General features: G+C 48.8%; 1 protein-coding gene across 8 annotated transcripts in view; it reads right to left on the reverse strand.

The window, feature by feature from the left end:
• Pml (PML nuclear body scaffold) overlaps window positions 1–23761 on the reverse strand; it is a 48803-nt gene that overhangs the window by 19552 nt on the left and 5490 nt on the right. For 7 of the 8 annotated variants that reach the window (XR_008223095.1, XM_052762042.1, XM_052762009.1 and 4 more), the window contains exons 3-7: window positions 12232–12812; window positions 11071–11141; window positions 8193–8333; window positions 7515–7773; window positions 7033–7085 (exon numbers count right to left, since the gene is read on the reverse strand). Coding sequence is in view for 7 of the 8 variants with exons in the window: in XM_052762042.1 (XP_052618002.1) it covers window positions 7033–7085; window positions 7515–7773; window positions 8193–8333; window positions 11071–11141; window positions 12232–12812 (1105 nt within the window). In the remaining variant the exon portion in view is untranslated. Of the gene's footprint in view, window positions 1–5042; window positions 5910–7032; window positions 7086–7514; window positions 7774–8192; window positions 8334–11070; window positions 11142–12231; window positions 12813–23761 lie in introns of those variants that run through there. The other variant, XM_052762051.1, reaches the window with a different exon arrangement.

Raw genomic sequence — 23761 nt, forward strand, 5'->3', positions numbered from 1 at the left:
TCTTACAGACTGCTCTGGTAGTCAATGGAGTCAGCACCTGGGGCTGAGGACTCAGTTCACTGTGGCCTCCAGCTGATAGACAGCTAGCACAACTGCTGTCCTGGTGGTTGTTGTTTTTGTTAACTTGACCCAAGCTAGAGTTATCTGAGAAGGGGGAACTACGGTTGGGGAAATGCCTCCATAAGATTGCGCTTAGGCAACCTGTGGGGCACTTTCTTAATTAGTGATTGATATGGGAGGGCAAAGCCCACTGTGGGTGGTGCCACCCCCTGGGCAGGTGGTCCTGAGGTGTATAAGAAAGCAGACTGAGCAAGCCAAGAGGAGTAAGCCAGTAAGTAGCACTCCTGCATGGATTCTGCATCAGTTGCTGCCGTGAGTTCCTGCCCTGACTTCCCTGATGATAGACCACAAGCTGTATCCTGAAATAAACCCTTTCCTGCCCAAGTCATTTTTTGGTCATGGTGTTTACCACCCACCTTTCTGAAACACTTGCTTTCCACAAACCTTCAGCCAAGAGAAGTCATATTGCTCACTAGAAAGCTAGCCAGGGCTGGGCTTTCCTATAGAAGGCCGCTTTTCACTCAACTTACATTTTGCAGTCCTGTGCTGGGCACCCCAACTTCTTCCCAGCCTGCCTTGCACCCAGAGACCCCACATGGCTTGCCTTCCCTGTGAGGACCTTTCTGGAGGCATTCTCCTAGTTACTAGCCGAGAGCAGTAGACTCAGTCCTCTTCCCCGTGGAAGAATCCGGTCATTTTCTGTCTGTGGCTTCCGGGGTCTGTTCCTCTACTTGGGGTTTCTGTCTGTAGGCCCCAGTGTCTATCCTCCCATGTGGACTGGGGGGCAGAGGGGAGCTGAGCCACCCTGGCCATGGCCTTCCCCAGTCTGGGAACGTTCACTCTTGCCAGCCACTGAAGAGCAGGCTCACTCGCCCAGTCCGTTCTGCTACCACTGACATGACAGACGAGCTTCATCTTCCTGGGTCTTCTTCTAGCTTCAAATGTCACTTCAAAAGCCCCTTTGTGGCCCCAGGTGCTTCCACCTGACTCCCGGCAATGACTTCCACGTCCTTCTGACGATGTCCCTTCAAGGCCTCGAAGGCAATTTTCCAGAGCAGGACATCTGGAGTGCCACACAACTGGACCTTCCGGTTAGCGCCTTCATCTTCACACCACATGGCAGGAAGCCTCATTTCTATATCTGCCTTCTCTGAGGGAACCTGTGAGTGTCTCATTAACAAGACGCCTCTTCCCTTTTCTCTGCGCCTCAACCAGAGAGAGGAAAGGCTGGGTCTGTCTTTTAGCCTGGACACAGGCCTTCCTGCCCCATCTCTGAGAACTGCTATGCAGGATGGCGGAGGCCGGTCTCACTGGAACACGGTCTACTTGAGCTAGGCATCTGTAAACTCCTGATTTTCTTTTTCTCTTACCTCCCAAACCAGCCTAGCACGAGTGGACCATTTAAGCAAGATGTTTCTAAAGGAGAGCCTACAGGGAGGCCACAGAGCATCTGGCACTGGAGTCTTTCCCTCCTGGCTCAGCAAGGGAGCCTCTGGTCACGCCCACAGCCCTCTCTCCTCCATCTTAGTCCAAAAACCAGGACAGGGTGTGAAGGACAGTAGACAGACAGACAGACAGAGAGATGCTGGTGGGGGAAAGGGAAGTGGAGGCAGAAGGGAATAGGGTTGAGAAAATAGAGGTCGGCCCAGGGGTGAGAACAGCAAAGGGAAGGGCAAAGTACTCTGAGAAACTGTGGAGTGATGAGGAGAGCCCAAGGGACGGGATGAGGGCTTAAGTGCCACTGTGGACTATAAGCTCTCCTCCCCCTGTTCCCTGACAGAGGCAAGAGCCGGCCTTTCCTGTCCCTCCTGTATCACAGCCACTGTGTAAATGTCACTTTCTTTAAAACAGATGAGCATTCCTCTCACCCAGATGCTTAAGTGAATCCCCCAAATCAGTGGTGCTTGACTTTGGCCAGGCCTGAGTGGCATAAAAAGCTCTGGAAGTCCAGGCTGCACAGGGAAGGATTCAATTAGAATCTGCAGGGGTGGTACACAACAATCTGCAATTGCTTAAACTCCTCCGTGCACAGCCAGGCTTGAGAACCCCTGGACTACATAAGGGTTCATTCCATGTTTGATCACCAACTGAACAGACACAAGCCAAATCCTTTGGGAAGCCAGCATTCAGCTTCGAGGAGCCATCTAGTACCTTCCATCAATGCTCAGTGAGAATTGTGATCCTGAGGAACTTTCTCAGCACTAAAGCTCCAGCTACACCTGGGCTCAGTTTAGCAAGACTCAGGCATCTCTGGGGTTTGCAGGCACCAACTCCTAGCTCTTGCAGTCTTGAAGGCCTTGGAGGCACAACGAAGATACATGGAGTCCAGGCCACCTACCTGACTGCTACGACCCTTCTCCAGGCAGCTCTGCTCTTAGGCAAACCCTTCCCACCTTCTCAGCCAAGCACCCGACTCCTGTTCTCTGATATGAGTGCGCATCAGTATCATGACTGCATCTCTGCACCGGCTGCTGTCCATGGGCCTCCCTTCCTCTGCCAGCCATCATTGCTGCGTCTATCACAGGCTGCTCCCTTAGCTGGACCCCTTCCTGCCTGGTCCTTCTGCTGCCAAGGTGTCTCATCATCTGCCACAAATATGGGTGAGAACACCTACCTCTTCTGCTGTGACTCCTCAAACAGTGGCCCTGGCTAAGTGCAGGACTCGCCCACCTTTCCAGGGTTTAAGCAACAGTTCTCATCCCATGGACTCTACAAGAGACTAGGACTTGCTTTCTGCTCCAAAACTGTGACCGAGCTCTTCCAATGCATTCCGCCTTGTTTAGTCTCTCCCCCTCAGACAGAGCTGCAGGTCAAGCTAGGCCTACCCCAACTGGCTCACTAGGAAAAGGTGCCACTTCAACAGGCCAATACTATAGAACAGCCCCTCACTGCAAGGCAGAACAAAGGCCCCACAGCGAGGATATGTGGCTGGGTAGCCTGGAACACTGTCCTCCCTCCAAGCTGCAGAGTGGGGATTTGTGGGAAGGTATGCTGTAGTGCCTCAGGGGTTTGGGAGGGTCCTAGAAGGTGAGAGCAAAATGCATGGGAGGATCTAGTTTATTTTGTAAGTTGGGGACTCCTGTAATGGTTAGTTTTTACATATATACACAAAAGCAGTGGACTCTTCTCTTCTGCTCCCCAGGCCTGCTCTGCAGTGAGCAATGCCTTCTCCCTGGTCGCCTCTTCCTAACCTGAAATGTATATCTCCCTTGGTGGCCCTGGTACCCCCAATGATGGTGGAGTTGGATCCCCTCTTCCTCTTCCCATCTGCTACGCTGCTTGTGGCATCTGCTGAGCTGAACCCTGCACTCTGTCCAGGGAAACTGCTGGGTTACTTCTCTCCACTGTTCCTTCTTCCTAGGTTCCCACCTCCATCCACCGGCAGTAGCTTGAACTTTATCAAAGACGATGAGCTAGAAAGAAATGTCCAGGTACCAGAAGAATACAAGCCATGGAAAGGCAAGGATCAAATTTTGGCTGGAGGTGAGAAATAATTAAAAGGGGTCTCCTGGGCTCTCAGCTTGTGTACCTAGGCAGATGGCAGAGTGATAGCGTGAGAGGAGAGAAAGAGAATGTGTGAGGTACATAGGGGGACATCTAGGCAGAGCTGGCGGAAGGCCCTGACATTCTGGTGTGGCAGGCAGGAGCAAGTGTGGGCATCAGCTCTCTCTGGACAACAACTGGTCAGAGTGGGCTGCACAGAGTATAGTGGAAAGAATGCCCCGAGTCAATGCCAGAATGCTAACCTTTGCAAGAGCAAGGAGGCCTAGAATGGAGCGCCCAGAGATGCAAAGAGAAAACAGACTTCTGGGAAGAGGCCAACCCAGTCACGAATGCCATGGGCCGTCTGGGACCACCGTGCTGAGAGGCCTGGGCCTCCCCTGGTGCTGACGGGTAGGGTTTGCAGGCAGGGTGGGGAGGTTCGGAACGTGAGATGAGGAGCGGTGTGAAGCACAGGCCAAGGGAGAAGCAGGGAGTGGACAGAGAGAGACTGGCCAGAAGGCAGCGGATGAATCAAAAGACACAGGCCGATGAGCATGAGGTAGAATGAGGCTTCCCACAGGGCAGGGGCTGGGCTAGCTGGGCTAGCTGGGCCAGGACACAGGTGTGGGTCTTAGAGGCAAGCCAACTTCCAGGCAGAAGGGCAGCAACAGGCAAATCTGTAATTAGGTAGCAGATGCCCACGATTCCCACACTGTCCAAAGGGTTTCTGTTTCCTCCCAGGAGCAAAAGGTACAGTCAACAGGTAAGAGGGGAAAACCAGGAGGAGGCCCAGAGAAGTGTCCCTAGGGAGCCAAATGAAAGCAGGAGGGTGTGACCAGAAGTCCTTTGCTCTTTGCCTTCCTGTGTGGCTTTTCTCCAGCTTGTCTCCAGGGGGCAGCAGAGAGTCAACAGGGCCCTGAATCTGTGGTTGTTTCTGCCAGCAAGTCTCCAAGAGAGAATGATTGAAACATCTCAGCTGGAGGGAGGTGATGGCAGGTTTGAGGGCTGGAGGAACATGAGGCGGTGGTCTGAGTCAGGACAGTCCATTCAGAGGTGGTGTCAAGGAACGCAGTGTGGCCATGTCACTGCTGGGCAGCTGAAGTGGCTGGCCGAAGATCCTTCGGAGACCAAGGAGCGTAGGACAGATGGCGGGTATTGAAATCAACCAGGAAGAAAGCAAGACATGAGGGGGGAGAAGAAATGTGGGGGGGGCAAATGGTCCTATCGTCCCTCCATGAGAGGGGAGGTGGGCAGGTGTCCGAGACAGACTGGGGAGATAAGGTTAGTTACGCCCTAAGAGCCACCTCAAAGCCACCAGGTGATGAGCTGTACAGGCCTTGTCCTGCTTCCCACTTTGGACGCTCATAAGTGTGGAAGGAAGAGAGCCATGTTCTCCCCCAGAGAGGAGCTAGGTTCCATGCAGGATAGAAGACAAACAGGCCTCCAGGAAAGATCCTACCCGGGATCTGATGGCTGTGGAATAAGGGTTCACAACGGAGATCATTTAACAAGTATTTATTGAGCAGTCACACCTGCCAGGCCTTGGGATGGATAGTCTCTGCATGCATCGGCAGGGGTATCTGGCCACAAGACTGCAGACAGTGTCATGGGGTGGCAAGCAGCCACGGAGGAGGGAAGAACTCAGGTTCTCAGAGGCCTGTCTGATAGAGGGCCTAGGCCTGGACTGGTAGGGATGAGGCCTCTTGGGTGGCTAAGGGGGTGGTAATGAAATTTCAAAGACTTCAAGGGAGGCCTTGAACTTGGGGATTCTCCGCGGTGGCTTTGTTAGAATCTCTGGGGGAACCTGCTACCTGTGTACTACCCATGGAAAAAGCATTAGGCTGAGAAGCAAGGGTGAAAAACTAAGTTGCAAAGCCACTGGTGAAAATCGGGGGGGGGGGGGGCGGGAGAGCCCCCGAAGGCTCTGTGCATCCAGCAGAGTGTGCTGATGCCCCTCTGTAGGTAGGCCATCAACAGGATGCCTGGGAAGCCCTATGGTGGCAGGGGTGGTGGCCTGAGCTACCAGAGGAGGCCTGTGTCGGGGCATAATATCACCGGGGGATATAGGCTACCAAGGGTGTGATGAAGGCAGGTGGCTCTCCTTGCTTTGTGTGAGAAAATGCAGATCTGACAGAGGACAGCAGGATGCTTCTGGCAAGTGGTAGGCTGGCCGGAAGACTCGGTGTCAGAGCCGGCAGCTTGCTCAGTGGGATGATGGGAAGACCAAGCTGGTGGCTGGCAGGTGCCTTGAGGTAGACTGCAGGCCCTGCTGGAGTGGGAGGTCCAATGTGGGTGGGAGGCTCTTCGGGTGCTCAGCAGGGAGGAGTGGGTTGGCGAAGAGAGTGTTGCAGTGGTATCCGGTGGCTCTGTATATTTTCCAATACAGAATCTCAGACTGTGGCTGGAAAGAACCTTGGGGACCCCTGATCTAACCTTTCTCCCTACTCAGGCTCTGTTTCCCCCGGACGCTTAAGAGTCTAGCTTCTAATAACATACCTCCAGGTACAGAAGAGTCACTGATTTCACTATAAGATGCCTTTAAAGAAGTTTTCTAATACGAAGTAAAATCTTGCATGTAGCTCCTGTGGTGGTTTGAATGAGAATGTTCCCCATAAGCTCAAATGTTTGAATACTTGGACCCCAGTTGGTGGAACTGTTTGGGAAGGATTAAGAGGTGTGGCCTTGTTGGAGGAGGTGTGTTACTGGGAATGGGCTTTGAGGTTTCAAAAGCCCTTGTCATTCCAGTCAGTAGCGCTCTCTGTAATTTGTGCTTGTGGATCAGATGTGAGCTCTCAATGACTGCTCCAGCACCACACCTGCCTGACTCTTTCTACTATAAGATGCCTTTGTCATGGTGTCTCTTCCCAGCAATAGAAAAGTAAATAAGTCACTCCTGCCCATTATTTGTTACCCATGGACACATTCTATCCATCACTAGCCTTCATTGATTGATTTTGTCATTGTTTTGTTTGTTTGTTTTTCAGACAGGATCTCTCTACATATCCCTGGGTGTCCTGGAACTCACTACATGGACCAGGCCAGCCTTCAATTCACAGGGATCCATACCTGCCTCTGCCTCCCAAAATTCTGGGATTAAAGGCAGAAACTACTACACCTGGTTCAGTGTTTAACCAGAGAACGCACTCTTGTTCAGTTCTCCTCATGGAGAACTTAGCAGATAGAAAATATATAAGGAAGTTCTAGACAAGGGCTTTGGATATTCCAGAGGACAGCCAGGCCCTGGAGGACGCAGTCTAGCAAGCATTTCAGAGGCATTCTTGCCTGGTGCAGTGAGGGGGCTAGGGTGTAATAAGCATGCAGCTGGTACTTGCAAACTCTCCTTGGTACAGTTTAGGCTTTGACTGCCTCACTAGAAAGTTCCCCAGGTGCCAGATGAGCCCCAGAGTGTGGGCTCTTGCTGTGGCTGCAGCCTTTGGGGCCTTAAATGAGGGGAGGCAGGAGTCCTAGGCCGAACTCCGAGTTACTCACCAGATTCTCGGTATCTGAGTCTTCCGAGCTGCTGATCACCACAATTCGCTCTTCTGAAATGGAGAAGGGGTGGTGGCATTAAATCCTTCCTGAGATATCCACTGGCTAGGGTGAGAGACCCAGGAGAGTTCTTGTAAGCCAATGGACTGAGGGTGGCAGATGCCCTGTCCTGTGTGCATCAGGAGGAGATAGAGTGTATATACCTCCAAGTAATAGTGCTTGGCACTGGCCGAGTTTTGGAGGAAAGGAGTCAGAACTAGGGCATAGCCCCTCAGGTGTCCCACACTGGAATCACAGCAAAGTATAGTGTAAACTACCCCCACCATACTCAATGGCAGCTCAGAGCAATGTGTGCATGGGAATCCTGGTGGCTTTGAGCGCCTAGGTGGGATCAGAATGTGGGGTGGGGGCTGGGGGTGTTCCAGATATCTGAGGACAGCATGAGGGTCTTACCCAAGTGCCAGCTTGCCTAATCTCCTTACCTGTTTTCTCTGTGTCGCTGGTAACATGGTTGCTGGTGGGCGGGGGGGTCTCCTTTTCTCGGATGGGGCTCTCAGGGCTGGATGGCCCATCCAGATGGGGAGGAGAGATGGCCCTGGAAGTGCTGGGCCTGGGCTGCTCAGGGGAGCTAGAGATCAACCTGTTCTCATCCTCCTCTGTGGACTCCATCTTGATGATCTTCCTGCGGCAATCGCTATGGCAGCACTTCCTCTTCATGGGGGTGATTGTCTGAGAGACCTCCTGCACAGTGGGGAGTTACGGGGTGACTCAGGTGTCTCTAGGGTTGCTGGGCTGAGGACCCTGAGCTGTGTGCCAGGGGCTTGTGGCATGGTTTTTCTCCTGTTCCTTTGGCCAGGCTGACCATGTCTCTGCAAACAGGAAGCTCTCTCGGGTTGCCATGCACACTGGTCATGACCGCTGACCAACAACATCTCTGTTGGCCTCACAGCTTTGGCCGTCTCAGCCTCCCAGCTGGGCTGAGACTGGCTCAAGCTTATTGGGAACTTCCTGGGGGAGCATCCCAGAGCAATGGAGACTACAGAGTCCATGCTGAGCAAATAAAGACCTCAGGAAGGCCCCCGATTCTCATCCGGCTATGCCTCAATGCTGGTTGGAGTCTGAGCCTTTCCGATGAGGCGGGGCTGGGTAGGGGGACTTACCTCTCGATAGGTGGAGCCTTCTTTCATAGAGAAAGCATATACTGGCACAGGGTGGGCTCCAGGCACTGACTGCACCACAGCCACAGGTGGGGTCTTAGACAGCCTCAGGGCCTGAGCCTGGGTCCTCTGCACTTCACTGGGCTGTAAAATCAGGTAACAAGAAAGTCAGAAGTGACCAGGGACCCTGGGCCTAACAACCTGCCTCGGTTGTAAGCTTCTTGGTCCCAATCAGATTGTTCACTGGGACAAGTAGTTCTCTCCAAACCCTCCATGAGGGCACTTGCTTCTGACCTTGGGTTGCTGGTACCCAGGCACCACTTCAGTTTCCTGACAGGGTAAGAAGATACCTCAGGGACCACAGAGCCCAACTCCTCAGAAGAAGCCTGACAAATAGCCTCGCTTGCTCACCTCTAGAGACAAGCTGGTGAAAGCAGCACCTGCCTCAGCAGCGAGAGAGTTCCAGCAGTGAGAAAATCTGAGCCCAGCCTCCTGTGAGCTTGCCTCTACCCCTGAGTCTTAACTCTGTCCAGCAGCTGCTACATATTGGAATTACTTAAAAACTCACTAGGCCTCAGTCTCCTTCCAAAAAAGTGGGATAATAACATTTGTTTCATATGACAATACAGATGAAATGTGCCAAACATCTTCAGCATATCTAAAAGAGTATGCAGTACTTACAGAGTCCCATTAGTGGGCGTGATGAGGAGGGCTAATGAATATAATACTGGTTTTATTACTATTCCATGTCAGACTTGGTGCTCAGTGTTTTGTGTATCTATATCAAAATGAAGCAGGGGCGGTCCCCCAAAAAGTGAAAAAGGAGCTGGAGAGATGGCTCAGAGGTTAAGAGCACTGGCTACTCTTGCAAAGGACCCAGGTTCGGTGCCCAGCACCCACGTGGCAAGCTCCCACTCATCTGTAACCCCAGTTTTAGGGGATTTGACATTCTCCTCTGGCCCCCGAAGGCACTGCACACACATGGTACACTTATGGGCAGGCAAAACACTTATACACATAAAATAAAAATAAATAAATCTTTTTTAAAAAATGAAAGAATTTCCACATGACTTACCCATTCCACTCCTAGGCACTGTCCCTAAAGGACTAAAGGTGGGCATTCAAACGCAAACTTCCACATGGGGCTGAGCAGGCAGCTCAGTGGTAAAGCACCTGCCCACCCTGTGCCGAGCCCCAGATCCAATCCTCAGAACAGGAGCCAAAGGTTTAAACATCGTATCTTTTTCTTTGCAGCTCCGCCATTGCTGGCCTACAAAAGCCTCTCTCCTTCTACTCAGGCCAGGAACTCTGGAGGGCAAGGCTGGGTGCCTCTCCTTCTGTTCCCTCAACACTCCACTCACCAGCATTAAAGAAGCAGAAGACAGTAAGAAGACAGTAACTGATTTATAGTTGTCTTAGAACAGCAGTTCTCAGCATGTGGGTCATGGCCCCTTTGGGGTTTGAATGGCCCTTTCACAGGGGTTGTCTAAGCGCATTGGAAAAACACAGCTATTTACATTATGATTCATAACAGGAGCAAAATTACAGTTATGAAGTAGCAATGAAAATAATTTTATGGTTGGGGGTCACCACACCATGAGGAAGCGTGTTAAAGGGTCGCAGCTTTAGGAAGGTTGAGGACCACTGGGTTAGAGTTTAAAAATCATAAATACATTCTCTGCTGAGGCAGTGCTGTGAGGGCCAGAGCTGAATCTCCTAACAGGACTGACGACGCAGTCACATTACCCTGAGATAGGTCTGTGCCTGCCTCCGGTGACCTTTGCACCCACACACTGCTACCCACCTCTTTCTGGACTCCTATCCTCGGCACTCAGGCTATGACCATGGTGTAAAGCAGGAATTTTTGTAAAGCAGAGCACTGCCAAAGTTCAAGTTCAAACTGCTTCACCGCTGAGTCTCTTTGGGTCTGCATCTCTGCAGGAAGCCTTAGACTCCATGCTATCTTGTAGCTCTAAAATTCTCAAAGTCCTGCCTCCCCCAGGAAGCCTTTCCCGATTGCTGGAGCCCAAGGCACTCTCTTGCCTGTGGGTCACCCCAGGGCAAAGATAGAGAGGCTTAATACCCTTGTTGCCCACCAGAAGATCTGCTTGGTCCTGAGCCCACATCTTGACATGCAGACACACACAACAGAGTGACCAGGATCGGGTGGAGAAAGATGCCACATGCAGGAAGGAACTGAGAGGACTTGCCGTGTCGCAGGGGAGCCATGCCTACGAGTGTTGGTGGAGGAGAATGGAAAGGATGCCTGTGCACTTCTACCCTGGGAAGCACTAACTCAGAGCAATCGAGGGGGAGAACTACCTCAAGAATAAACAAATTTCCTGTCCCCAAAGGCATCTGCATGAAAGTCATCGAGTCAAGGGTGCAGCAGAGGGAATACCAACACGAGACTACCTAAGGATGTCTTCCCACCCTGAGAAACTGTAGGTGTTAGGTATGGGATGGCCCTGGAATCTGTGGGATTGAGCTCTGACTCCCAGCCTTAAATCCAAGAACCATGTGGGTGGGGGTGGAGGCGCACCTATGCCAGCCCCAGAAACTGGCTCATACATTTAGTACGAGCGTCAGGGATATCCTGTGTCACATCCAACAGGGCCATTGTTTACATTTACTTCCTTCACTTCCTGCTCACCCCTGGGTCTGACCCCTCCTGAACTAGCCCATGGCCCATTAAGAGCTACTCAGGCATTCAGGAATGCGGCACCAGCCAGCCGAACCTTCCTTAACTCTTCTTTAACACTCTCCTTCTGAGAGCTGCAGTCCGGCCATTGGCTGTCCCCTCTCAGGCATTCTCCCTGCTGCCACAGGACATCAGGACTCCTTGCCTACCACCTCTCCTCACACATCAAATCCCTCTCACCTGCTCAAGGTCCAAAGAGTCCCTGGGAATGCTGGCTGCCTCTGGGGTGGCTCTCCTGGCTACAGCTGCATCTGGAAAAAAACAAAACAAAAAGAGAGAGAAAGCACAAGGGCAGTCCAGCAAGGAGAATTCTGGGCTGGGACAGTGACAGGGAGGTGGTCCTTGCTTTTCCTGGGTATTCACTATTGAGCATGTCTCCACAGAGGGGCTGGAGTCAGCTGTTGTAGGCATGAATCCAACGAGAACAGAGGGGAAGGTAGCATGGCTCTAAATCCCAAGTGCACACCTTTTTATCTCTTGGGAATCATTCACTGCCTAGATGGAGAAGATACAAGTTCATCTCCATTCTAGGACGGCACCTTTACAAGCCCATAGCCATCAACTCCAGGAGGGAGCCTTTGTTCTTGGAACCTGCCAGTCGCCAGTAGGGGTACCCCTCCAGAGCTGCTCAGAGTTGACCTTCCAGCCAAAAGATTTAAACGAAAGACCTGAAGGTGTACATGTGCACTCATGGTCTTCGTTCTGAAAGCCCCTCAACGCCATCAGCTCATACAGGACACAGCTCCTGGATTTTGATTCAGAGCCAAGCATGTCTCTGAGCTATGCTATGTGGCCCAGAATCTTCTCCCAGTTTGACAGGACAACTTTTGAGGTAGGAGCTGGTCAGCTACTTCTGTACCTCATAAGAGCCCAGGACTAGTAAGGCCCTCAAGGCTGGTAGCCGGCTGCTTCATTCTAGGGGAATTCTTCCTTTCAGTGTCTGACCAAGTACCACCCTGCTATTTTCTGAGCCTCCTCCTCTCCTAACCTTACATTCCAGTTGACTTCTCTTTTCCCGGTCATTAGGGACTTAAGAGGCCACATCCGGCTGCAAGGATACCACATCCTGTTCTCAGCTCAGCAGCTTCTCAATTCCCACATGTTCCCCAAGGTTGATAAAGTCACATCTATTCCACAGAGTCTTATAAGTTAGCCAAGGGCCTCCTCTGGGTGCCTGCCACACCAGATCATCATATCCTTTTATTCTGCCCTCTGGAACCTAAGACCTAATAGTTGTCTTTCATCTATCAAATGGAGATAGGTCATCTTTTCTGTCTCGGCTTCCCTGCGGGCCCTTTAAAGGTCAAACCAGCTGCCCATGAGTGTGGCCTCAGCACTTACCTGTCCTCTGGGTGATACAGGAGATGAGGTCCTGCAGGCACCACTTGAACTCCTCGAACCCGCTGGTGCGCAGCTGGACTTGCTGGTTCTGGGGCTCCTCCTGGCTCAGGTGGCAGAGGGCCTTGCGCAGAAAGCCATGCATGTCCAGCACCTCCTGGTCGGAGGCATAGAGCTTCATCTTATTGACCAGCGCGCCACCACTGCGGATGCGCTGCAGCACAGCTTCCAGGTGGCCCAGCTGACCAGCTATTTCCTGGTAGTCCCTCTGGTAGCGTGCATTCACCGCCTCAAGCAGCTGGCGCTCCTGCGCCTGCACATGCTCTACCACCTGGCGAACGCGTGCGCGGATCCGCTCCTCCGTGTCTGCGCGTGCGTGCTCCAGCTGGCCTATGGTGGTGCGCATCTGCGCGTGAGCACTGTCGAAGACCCTGTCCTGCTCCTGCAGCGCCTGCGTCATGGTGCCCAGCTCCTCATACCGCTGCTGGATCTCGTCGCCAATGTCGCACCGGAGATGGTTGTGGTCGCCATCCAGGAGGGCGCATGCGCAACACAGAGGTTTGGCACAGCCTCGGCAGTAGATGCTGCGGACACATAGGACCCACTTAGGACATGCTCTTTCTCAGTTTATGCTGTTCCCTACTCAGTGTCTGTGTTTATGGTTATGATAACGGATCTATCCATAAAATACCAGACAGTAAAAAGCTACTGCAGAGCCAGCAAGTTCGGGAAGTAAAGGCACTCGCAGCCAAGCTTGACAACCTGAGTTTGATTCCCTAGAACCTATACGGTGGAAGGAGACAACCGACTTCTGCTGTCCTCTGACCTCTACGTGCGTGCCACAGCACACGTGCACCCACACGCACACACACATTTTTTAAAAAGCTTTAAAAAGTACTACCACAGTAACAATTCCTCTACCTAGGCAGCAATTCAGACACGGACAAAAAGAAAGAACCACTCTCCGCCATTTCTCACCAACCCCTAACCCTAGCTCGGACCCTGCCCTGCCCACTCAGGCCTCAGTGGAGCAGGGTATGGTTCCTTCTTCCCACCTCTCCACGTTCAAACTCTAAAGCAGCTGAGGTGCATGTCACTCCACGTTTGCAAGCACTGACCGGGCGCTTTTATCATTCCCTTTTCACAGACGAAGAAACCAGGACTTAACAGCTAGACAGTGTGGAGGGCTAATGTTTGTTCCTAAAAAATAAAATCATACCACAATTGTACAAGTTACCTGGTAACTTCCTTCTCTAATCTTTCACTCAGGACATTCCTTTAGTACATAAGAACAAATCTAACGTATTTCTTAATAGCTCCATTATAACTACATGAACAATTGTTTAGTTCAACAGGCTCCCTTTTGACAAACACTCATGTGATTTCCTATTTGTGCATTTTCTTTCTGCCTTTCTTCTCTCTCCCTTTTATTGTTTTGACTGATGTGAACGGTGATTAAATAACATAACATCCATGTTAGGCAGCCTAATGTATGGGTGCCTTTCTCTCTATGAAATAGAGTACAAATAATAGATTGCTAGATCAAAGAATGTATCTCTCTATCTTAACATTTTATGCATGTAAAATATTAATTAATGGTAAGTATATGATGTCATAGATATTTTAATTAGTTGGATTTTTCCAGTTCTACAATGTATATCACAACATCATGGTATACGTGATATAGATAGATAGATAGATAGATAGATAGATAGATAGATAGATAGTTTTTATTAGTCAATTTAATATATAGGCTAACAGACTTTCACAGCATTTACTGTAGTCTTTCTAATTTTTGAACATGTTACAAGGTGAAGGGACTTTGATGTGTGATTAAATTAAGAATCTGGAGGTTATAGGAGTTGCAGAAACAGATCAGAAGTTTAGAGCACTTGGTGCTCTTGCCGAGGCCGCCAGATTGATTCCCAGCACCTACACGGTAGCTCACAATGTCTGTAACTCCAGTTCCAGGAGATCTGATGCTCTCTTCTTACCTCTGTGGGCCCTAAGCACACATGTAAGCATACATACATGCAGGTAAAACACATAAATAAGTAATCTTTTAAAAAGATTGTTTAAAAAGAATTTTAAGATTGAGAGATTATTCTGAGTTATCTGGGTGTTATCTCAAGAGTTGTAATAAAAGAAAGAAGGGGCCGGGCGGTGGTGGCGCACGCCTTTAATCCCAGCACTCGGGAGGCAGAGCCAGGCGGATATCTGTGAGTTCGAGGCCAGCCTGGTCTCCAAAGCGAGTTCCAGGAAAGGCGCAAAGCTACACAGAGAAACCCTGTCTCGAAAAACCAAAAAAAAAAAAAAAGAAAGAAGGGAGGCAGGAGAGTGAGAGAGGACCTGATGGGAGCAGAGGCTGGAGTCACGTCCTCCTGATGGCTTTGGAGATGGAAGGGAATAGGTGCCAAGGAATGTAGGCAGCACAGACCCATTTCAAACATCTGAAGTCCAGGGGGACAAGAAAAGGGATCTGTATTGTTATAAACCCGAGTTTGTGGTGATTTTTGTTATAGCAGCGATGGGAAATTAACATAGGAGCTAGGTAGCAGCCTCAGTCTAAGTTCTTAACCACAGTAATTGTGTGGCTTCAAAGTTACTGGGAAAGATACTTTCAGTGACTTCTCCAGAGATAGTCTGCAATTTACTCTCACCCCAGTGTTAAGAAAAAGCTCACTTGAGACCTGGGGAAAGGTCTTACCTGGGGCCACTTTGGCCTCAGTAACCAAGACCAACACGACCCGGAACTATCAACAGAATGCTGCTGGCCAGACCCTGGTCCTCTGCTTTACCAGCTCTCACCCTCCACAGACCACTCAAAGTGATGACGCCTCAGCACTCAATCAGACGCTGGAGGCAAAGGATTCCCAGAGAGCCCAGAGTGTGGGAAGAGGACAGGCCCCAAGAGTGCAGCTCTTTCTTCCATCCATGGAGTCCGATCTACAGAACAGGGTCCTGTTACCCAGAGGCAGAACCAGACTGAGATAAACAGCGGTGGAACAGAGGGGGACTGTACCTCAGGAGCACACCATTTGCAGGTCACTGACCTACCAAAGCCCCGAACTCTCCGAAAAGGCTAGGGGTAGACCCAGAATCAGGGTAACCCGTCAAGGGGCTGCCACCTAGACCCAGGAATGATCTTAGCCAGGTGGATCCTTCCCCTCATCTGAGGGACGCTCACTGGGCCTGTACTATGTGCTTGGCACCATGAAAGAGGCAGAGGTGAGATGGATGTCTACACAGGGTTCTGTGCCAAGAACTTGGTTTAGTCAAGACAGAGAGTTGTATCTCCAGAAGGGCATATGGCCAGTTACTTCCTTCCAGAATACACAAAAGAATTCACTAAAGCACTACTGAGTCAGCAAGAAATTACTCAGCAAAATGACCATATCACACCAGAATTGAAAGGGTGACAGAGAAAGGAGATGGAGAGGGAGAGGGTGGGGGGAGGGAGAGAAAGGGAGAAGGAGGGATGAGGGAGGAAGAGGGTGGGAGATCTTAATTCTATTCCATCAAAGGACATAAAAACAAATTGGGGTGGGTGGGGGTTCCACTCACAACAATAATCCAAAACTGTTATAAAATACTTAGACATACTAGCAAGAAATACACAAGATTTATTCAAAGAAAATAACAAAAACTCATTAGAAATAAGTCTAAAGAACAGAAAAGTGGGACCAGTGAGACAGCTCAGTAGGTACAGGTGAGAGCCATCCAACCTGACCACCTGAGGTGGATCCCTAGGACTCACATGGCAAAGAAAATAACCCCAGCTTCTTTGAGTTGACCTCTGACCTCCACATCTGTGCACACAGGCACAAGTACATAACCAATCAGTCAATGTCCTGGCATGGTGAACCGGAAGAAGGCACAAAGTCCAACTCCTAACCAGGAAGCTATCTGCAGCTGATAGAGTTTTCTTCAGTGAAGCGACATGGGGTGTATGAACCACACTTCAGGGCAGGCCTCGTACTCAGGAGTAGCTGGAAAACACAGATTCCATGGTTTTGCTTTTTCTGTTTGCTTTTTTTTTTTTTTTTTTAGAGAGGAGAGAGAGAGAGAGAGAGAGAGAGAGAGAGAGAGAGAGAGAGAACATGCAATTGGTTGAGTAGGGAGGAAGATCTGGGAGGAGTTGGGAAAGGGGAGAGAATATGATCAAAATATATGGTATGAAAAATTTAAAAAAAAATAGCTGGGCAGTGGTGGCACATGCCTTTAGTCCCAGCACTAGGGAGGCAGAGGCAGGCAGATCTCTGTGAGTTCGAGGACAGCCTGGTCTACAGAGCAAGATCCAGGACAGGCACCAAAACTACAAAGAAACCCTGTCTCAAAAAACCATAAAATAAATAGATAAATAAATAAATAAATAAATAAATAAATAAATAAATAAATAAATAAATAAAAATAAAGAAAATTAAAGAAATAGATAAATGTAATTTTAAAATAAAAAAATCTTAAAACCCAGAAAAGTAGATGAAGTTCCTCATTAGAAAGACTAAATATTGTAAGATTGTCCATCCTCAAGACAGCATAAATATTTTTTTTTTTTGGGGGGTTTTTCGAGACAGGGTTTCTCTGTGTAGCTTTGCGCCTTTCCTGGAACTCGCTTTGGAGACCAGGCTGGCCTCGAACTCACAGAGATCCGCCTGGCTCTGCCTCCTGAGTGCTGGGATTAAAAGCGTGCACCACCACCGCCCGGCTCAGCATAAATATTTTAAAGACATTTATATCTAATTATGAGATTTTAAAAACTTAGCCAAATGATTATAAATGTCACTTGTAGGAACCGATGAACCAAATAGCAAAGAAATGTCTGAAAAACCTGTGGAAGGAAGGCAATGGGGATTCTTCTCCGTCAGGCAGCACTTACTAAACACACCTGGAACTAGAAGAGTATGAAGAGTCAAAGGATCTGGCTTAAAACACTGGACACACCACTCATTCAGTAGGTAGTATTCATTGTGTCCTGGGTCCCCAGCTCTTCCTGACATTCTTAGGGCAGTGAATGGCACCACCATTCTCAAGCCAAACACTATGGGGTCACCAAAGATGCCTTCCTGTCCACTACTTCAACAACAGTTCACCAGTAATTCTTTAAGATTTGTTTATTTATTTTATGCATGTGAGTGCTCTAGCTGCATTATGACTTTACGCCAGAAGAGGGCAGCAGATCCCACTATAAATGGTTGTGAGCCACCGTGTGGTTGCCGGGAATTGAACTCGGGACCTTTGGAAGAGCAGCTGAGCCATCTCTCCAGTCCTCACCAGTAATTCTTATTGGCTGAGTCGACCTTCATCTACTTCAAAAAGGTTAGGAGGTCAGCTATGTGCAGCAGAGGCTAGGACAAAAAGATGCGACAGAAAAATTCTGGCTCCTCACCTGTCACGTCACTGCTAATGTCTTCATTTTTGCCGATCTGGGGCACTACCCAAAGCTTGGCCTATCTTGGTCCCCCCTACTCCAGTCAAGACTCCCCAGTGCCTCCACCCTGTAATTTCCAAAGGAGAAGCTGAGGTATGGGTGTGGAAACTGTGCCCTTTATGGTCACAACCATCTCATGTCAGTTACATGGTAATAAAGAACACCCAACTTTTTCAACAAGATTAGAGAACTGAGGGGAAAATTCATTGAATTTTGTGATGATACATTATAATTACATACTGATGAATGGTAACAGAATTTGCCAATAAATGTTGCAAGAAAGAAAATGAATTTGGGGACTGAGAAGATGGCTTCGTTGGTAAAGTGCTTACTGCACAGCATGAGGCCTGAGTTTGGGTCCTCAGCACTCACAAAAACAAGGCATGGTGACCCACATCTGTAATCCCAGCCTGGGGAGGCCGAGACAGCTGGATCCCTGGAGTTTGCAGCCTGTCAGTCTGGCTGAATTAGGGAGCCCCAGGCTCTGTGACTCTGTCTCAAAAAGTAAGGTGGATAGCAACTGAAGAAGACACTAACATCAACTTCCAGTCTACACACACACACACACACACACACACACACACACACACACACACACAGAGTCATGCATATAGTCATGTACGCATACACATAGTCATGCACACACACACAGTTATGCACACACAGTCATGTACATATACACACAGTTATGCACACAGTCATGTACACACACAGTCATTTGTACACACACGCACACAAAGAAAAAGCAAGCTTTATTTTACAGATAAGCACAGTGATTGAGTTATTTTTACTTAAGTCTGATCTATTTTCACTAAACAAAACAGCAAAATAGAATATCCAAAATAGGGCTGGAGAGATGGATCAGCATTTAGGAGCACTGGCTGCTCTTTCAGAGGTCCTGAGTTCAATTCCCAGCAACCACATGGTGGCTCTCAACCATCTATAATGAGGTCTGGTGCCTTCTTCTGGCTGGCAGGCATATACACAGGCAGAAGACTGTATGCATGATAAATAAATAAATAAATCTTTAAAAAAAAAAAGAATATCCAAAATAATCAGTTAAGGACATGAGTTAAAAAAGGATATTCAGTAAGAGACTAAGACAACAGCATGCTACTCTATTAGATAAGCAACATAAAAAACAGCCAACTCTGCCATTTACTTATACCCATCTTGAAATATCACACTAACCTTAACAGCTTTGGCAGAATATGTCCAAAGTGTAAGATATGCCATGCCAGAAATTTGTTACAAAATTCAATGACCAAAATTCATCATTAAACATTAACAGAATCTGGTAATATGCAAAATAGACAATGATTCCCTATGTGACACAGCAATTCTGGAATTATCGAGTAAGTTATAAAAATGACTATTATGTGGCTTTGCCTGTATATGGCAATTCTAATTTTGGTTAACCCATTCAAATGTTAAGTAAGTTCCCTTCAAAGTGTACTGATACTGTTTGGTTATTAATAGGAAAACACTGAAAAAATAACCCAAAAGTCGTGATATCGGTGGTGGCAACACAGGAGCAAGGGTAAGAAGGCAGAAAGGTGAGGAGAAAGAAGAGTGACGTAGGAAAATGCCACTGGAAATGTCACAGAAGTTTTAAATGATGGACTCTGGCAAGTTCCAGAATAATCTGATACAAAATGCTCACCATCAAGACAGCTTGGATGTCTTAGATTTCTAATGTTGTGATGAAACACCATGACCCACGCAAACTTGGGGAGGAAAGGGTTTATTGGGCTTACACTTCCACAGCACTGTTCATCACAGAAGGAAGTCAGGACAGGAACTCAAGCAGGGCAGGAACTTGGAGGCGGGAGCTAATGCAGAGGTCATGGAGGGGTGCTGCTTACTGGCTTGCTCCTCATGGCTTGCTCAGCCTGCTTTCTTATAGAACCCAGGACCACCAGCCCAGGGATGGCACCACCCACAATGGACTAGGGCCTCTCACATTGATCACTAATTAAGAAAATGCCCCAAAGGCTTGTCTACAACCCAAAGTTATGGAGGCATTTTCTCAGTTGAGGCTCCTTCCTCTCCAGTGACTCTAGCTTGTGTCAAGTTGACATAAAACTAGCCAGGACATTGGTTAATTAACAAATTTCAATAATAAGAAACATCTTTGGGAACTAAGACAGAAGAGAGGGTGCTGGGGAGACGGCTCATGCTTGCAGATGGACCTCCAGCACTTGTGTGAAAAGCTGGGTGCAAAGGTCTATCCAGGGGATGAGCTCCATGTTCAGTCACAGACCATGCCTCAAAAAGCAAGGTGACTATTGAAAAGAGACAGCCAGTGTCAACCTCTGGCTTCCATAGGTACTAGCATGCTTACCTCCCCCCCCCCCACACACACACATTTGAACACATGCTTACACACACACACAAAGACAGAAAAAAGAAAATCTATTTTCCCTTGGCCCTCAGCTTTTTTTTTTGACGAATAAAATGCAGCAGTGTGTACAACATTCAGAAGAAAAGAGTGTGACCCAGAAACACTAGACTTGGCTTAGACGTCACTCAAGTGTATGAGCAGCCATGAATAGTCTCAAACCCAAGAGAGACACAAGCAGCTTGGAATACAGGAGTCCTCCTTGAAGGAAAATATTTACTATGTCCTTCAGTCAGGAGCTCAACCAAAACACAGAATCTGGGTGTTGATAGTATGCAGCTCAGAGGTAGTAAACACTCATCCCGGATTCCATCTCCAGTTGTGGGGGGAAAAAATCCAACAATTTGGGGTTCGTGATGTAAAATGGCCCGAGTTGAGGTGGAAACAAAACTGCAGGAATAGGAACTGAGCATTTGGACTGGCTTAGATTCCATGAATACTAAGATGGAGTGCTTCATCACAAACAATTAGACATCAATAGGTTTTTAAAAAAGTATTTGGGGGTGGGGATAGGTCAGAGGACACAGCTTATGTGTGGAGATCAGAGGACAACTTGCAGGAGTCATTTCTCTCTTTACCCTGTAGCCTCTGGGATTAAACTTAGGTTACCAGGCTTGGGAGCAAGTGCTCTTACCCATTGGGCCATCTTGCCAGCCCCTCCAATTTTTTAAAGTCTAGGCATTGAGGTTTAAAAAAGGTGAGCTTAGAGGAATCTTTTTGGAAGGGTTCTCTCTCTCTCTCTCTCTCTCTCTCTCTCTCTCTCTCTCTCTCTCTCTCTCTCTCTCTCTCTCTCCTTTCTTTTCCCTTCCCTTTTTGGTGACTGGGGATCAAACCCAGGGCCTCACACAACTCAGCAGACACTCTACCACTGAGTTTCATCCCCAGACCCTAAAACATACTTTGAAGTTGGCAAGTCTAATTTGTTTTCCTGCTAAATTCAAGGAAAATGAAACTTTACATTGCTTTAACAGCATGCTCCCTTTCAACAGTACAGTTCTAAAGGAAGACACTCTGAGTTCTAAATAAGCAACCTGCAGAATCCTTCTGCTAGCTGCAGGCTGCAGGAAGGGGAAGGCTGGCAGGTCACGAGAGACCACACTCTGCAGTCAGGAGTCCTTCATCCTGTTCTGTCCCCGGGTGGGATGAGTCCTCCTTCTAGGTGGGGTGAGTCCTCCTTCTAGGTGGGGTGAGTCCTCCTTCTAGGTGGGATGAGTCCTCCTTCTAGGTGGGGTGAGTCCTCCTTCTAGGTGGGGTGAGTCCTCCTTCTAGGTGGGGTGAGTCCTCCTTCTAGGTGGGGTGAGTCCTCCTTCCTTCTAGGTTAGCGCCTATGAACACCGTGACTCTCATTTCCATCTCCTTTGGGCAGTGGAAACAGTCTTGGCAGGGGGCTCGGGATTAAGACACCACAGAGAGACCATCTCTGAAGATGGGCAGGTGCTCTACATGGAAAGAAGGAAGGAGGAATCAACTCAGAACACTCCTTTCTGTGGCTCTACGGGAGAGGGCTCCTAAGGAGTCAGGAGCCAGCTTTACATGATGCCAGCTATAAACCTTTGCCCTCGCTTCTGCCCATACCTGATATTTTATTTTCTTTGATTCTTTTGCAGTCGCCATTTTTCTGAGGCACATTGAAGACGTTTCCCCCTCCTAACATCAGTATGGAATCAGACTTTCTTTTAAGGAGGACACACCCATGAGCTTTGAGAAAGCACAACTCTGATGCCAGAATGGCCCCTAGCATTCCGAGCAGCTTTTCAAGGAGAATACTTGATCCAGCGGCGAAAGTACTGAGACTCGGCTTTGAATTTGTTGTCCCCCAGGACTCAAGCCTAACTGTACATAACCTCCTTAGCTCTTATAATCCTCTGGCAACCCTGGGGAAAGAGCCTTTTGTAAATGGAGTGGCCTTGGCAGAAAGCCAGGCCACAGAAATACAGAGACCTTCCTGGTGGCACAAGCTATGTGTCTAATCAGGCTGGGGTCAGGCGCCAGACCACCTTTCCTGGCTTATATGAGCCACCAACCATTTTACACTCCAGAAGCTAACTGGACATTTCTCGCTCATTTTTACAAATTGTTTTTCATGGAACTCAACAAACCTCTCCAAAGTATGATTTAAAAACTGCTTCTAATTCTCCTCACAGTCAGACACAAGGCCTTTGTCCTTCAGACTGCCTGGCACTGCATTTGAAGCCATCTCCTGGGGCCTGGGAGTCCTCACCAGGGAGCACTGTGCTGTGTGTACTCAACACAGCCTTCGGATCAAAGGCTGTGTATTCAGCCCTCAAAGACACCAATTCTCACTTGTTCGGCAACAGATGTTTCAATGCCCAGCATGAAGTAAACTGTGGCCTCCCTAATTGATTATTCAGTGTCAGATGGACAGACAAACAGATATGGTTCCAGTTGGCTTCATTTTATGAGTTAGGAATCAATGAGAAAAGCCTGTTACCATTAAGTCTCACTGCTAACCATTCTTCTACACTGTCCAAAGTCTCTATGACCCATCTCTGAGCAGTTAAGCCCAATACCACTGCTGGAGAAGAGAGTTCAGCCTTTCCAGGGACTAACACTCTAACCCTGATCTTGCCTTGAGTTATTTTTAATTCTTTGGTTTTGGTTTTTTTTTTTTTTTATTTTCTCTGAAACATCACAAGGGCCAGGTGTGTGGAGGAGAAATCTCTTTATCCACGTAATAGCCTACCAAATGGAGCATGGGTATTCCTGGGTCTGAAGCCACATTTCCTGGGTAAGAGCATTTCAAAACTGAGAAAGGAGTCACTAACATCCTGTCTGCTATGTTGCCCAACTGCAGGCAGTACCCTTGCTTCTGCCGTGTGGCGGTGCTCCTCGCTGGCCAGAAATCAGTCTCAGCAACATTAGGAGCCCCAGGAAGATGTAATGCACTACAGATTCCCCAGGGGTGGGTGAGTGGGTAGGCAGGAAGGGTGAGGACAGGCAGGGCTGGTAAGCAAAGCAGAACCATCAGCATGTCCGCCTTCAGCAGCAGCCCAGCTTGTCCTTGCTTTGTCACAGCTTTGCTCTTGGATGTCATCGGTTCCTGCCCAGAGCTGCCTTTCTGTCACCTGTTGCCAATCATTCCAGCTTCTGGAAAGTCTTGAGGCTTTCCGCCAGGCTTCTGATCCCATCACACTTCTTTTTTTCTTTTTTCATTTTTTTTTTTTTTTTTGGTTTTTCAAGACAAGGTTTTTCTGTGTAGTCTTAGCTGTCCTGGATCTCACTGTAGACCAGGCTGACCTCGAACTCACAGAGATCCACCTGCCTCTGCCTCCTGAGTCCCAGAATTAAAGACATGCTACACACACACACACACACACACACACACACACACACACACACACACACACACACACCCGGCCCCCATCACACTTCTTTAATTTGATGAATAAGTATTCCGTTCTCTCCATACAGCTGCAGTGTATTCCGTTCTCTCCATACAGCTACAGTACCTGCCTACAGACTGATGCCCTGGATGAATTCCATCTCCCCAGTCCACCAAACTTTAGGCTCAAACATCCAGACACAGAGAGCCCTAGATCCCTATCACTCATAAGTGTGATCTAGGCCTATCAAGTGAGCCTCCAGGTCCCACAGGCTCTAACACTGTGAGACTCAGTCTTTCCCCGCCCCTGTCCCTTCCCACAGACCTCAGTTTCCTAAGGGGGTTCCTTTGCCCTCCAGAT

Source organism: Peromyscus californicus, unplaced genomic scaffold (genome assembly GCF_007827085.1).
Source record: "Peromyscus californicus insignis strain IS unplaced genomic scaffold, ASM782708v3 Scaffold_11__1_contigs__length_118956290, whole genome shotgun sequence".
NCBI classification, from domain to species: Eukaryota; Metazoa; Chordata; class Mammalia; order Rodentia; family Cricetidae; genus Peromyscus; species Peromyscus californicus.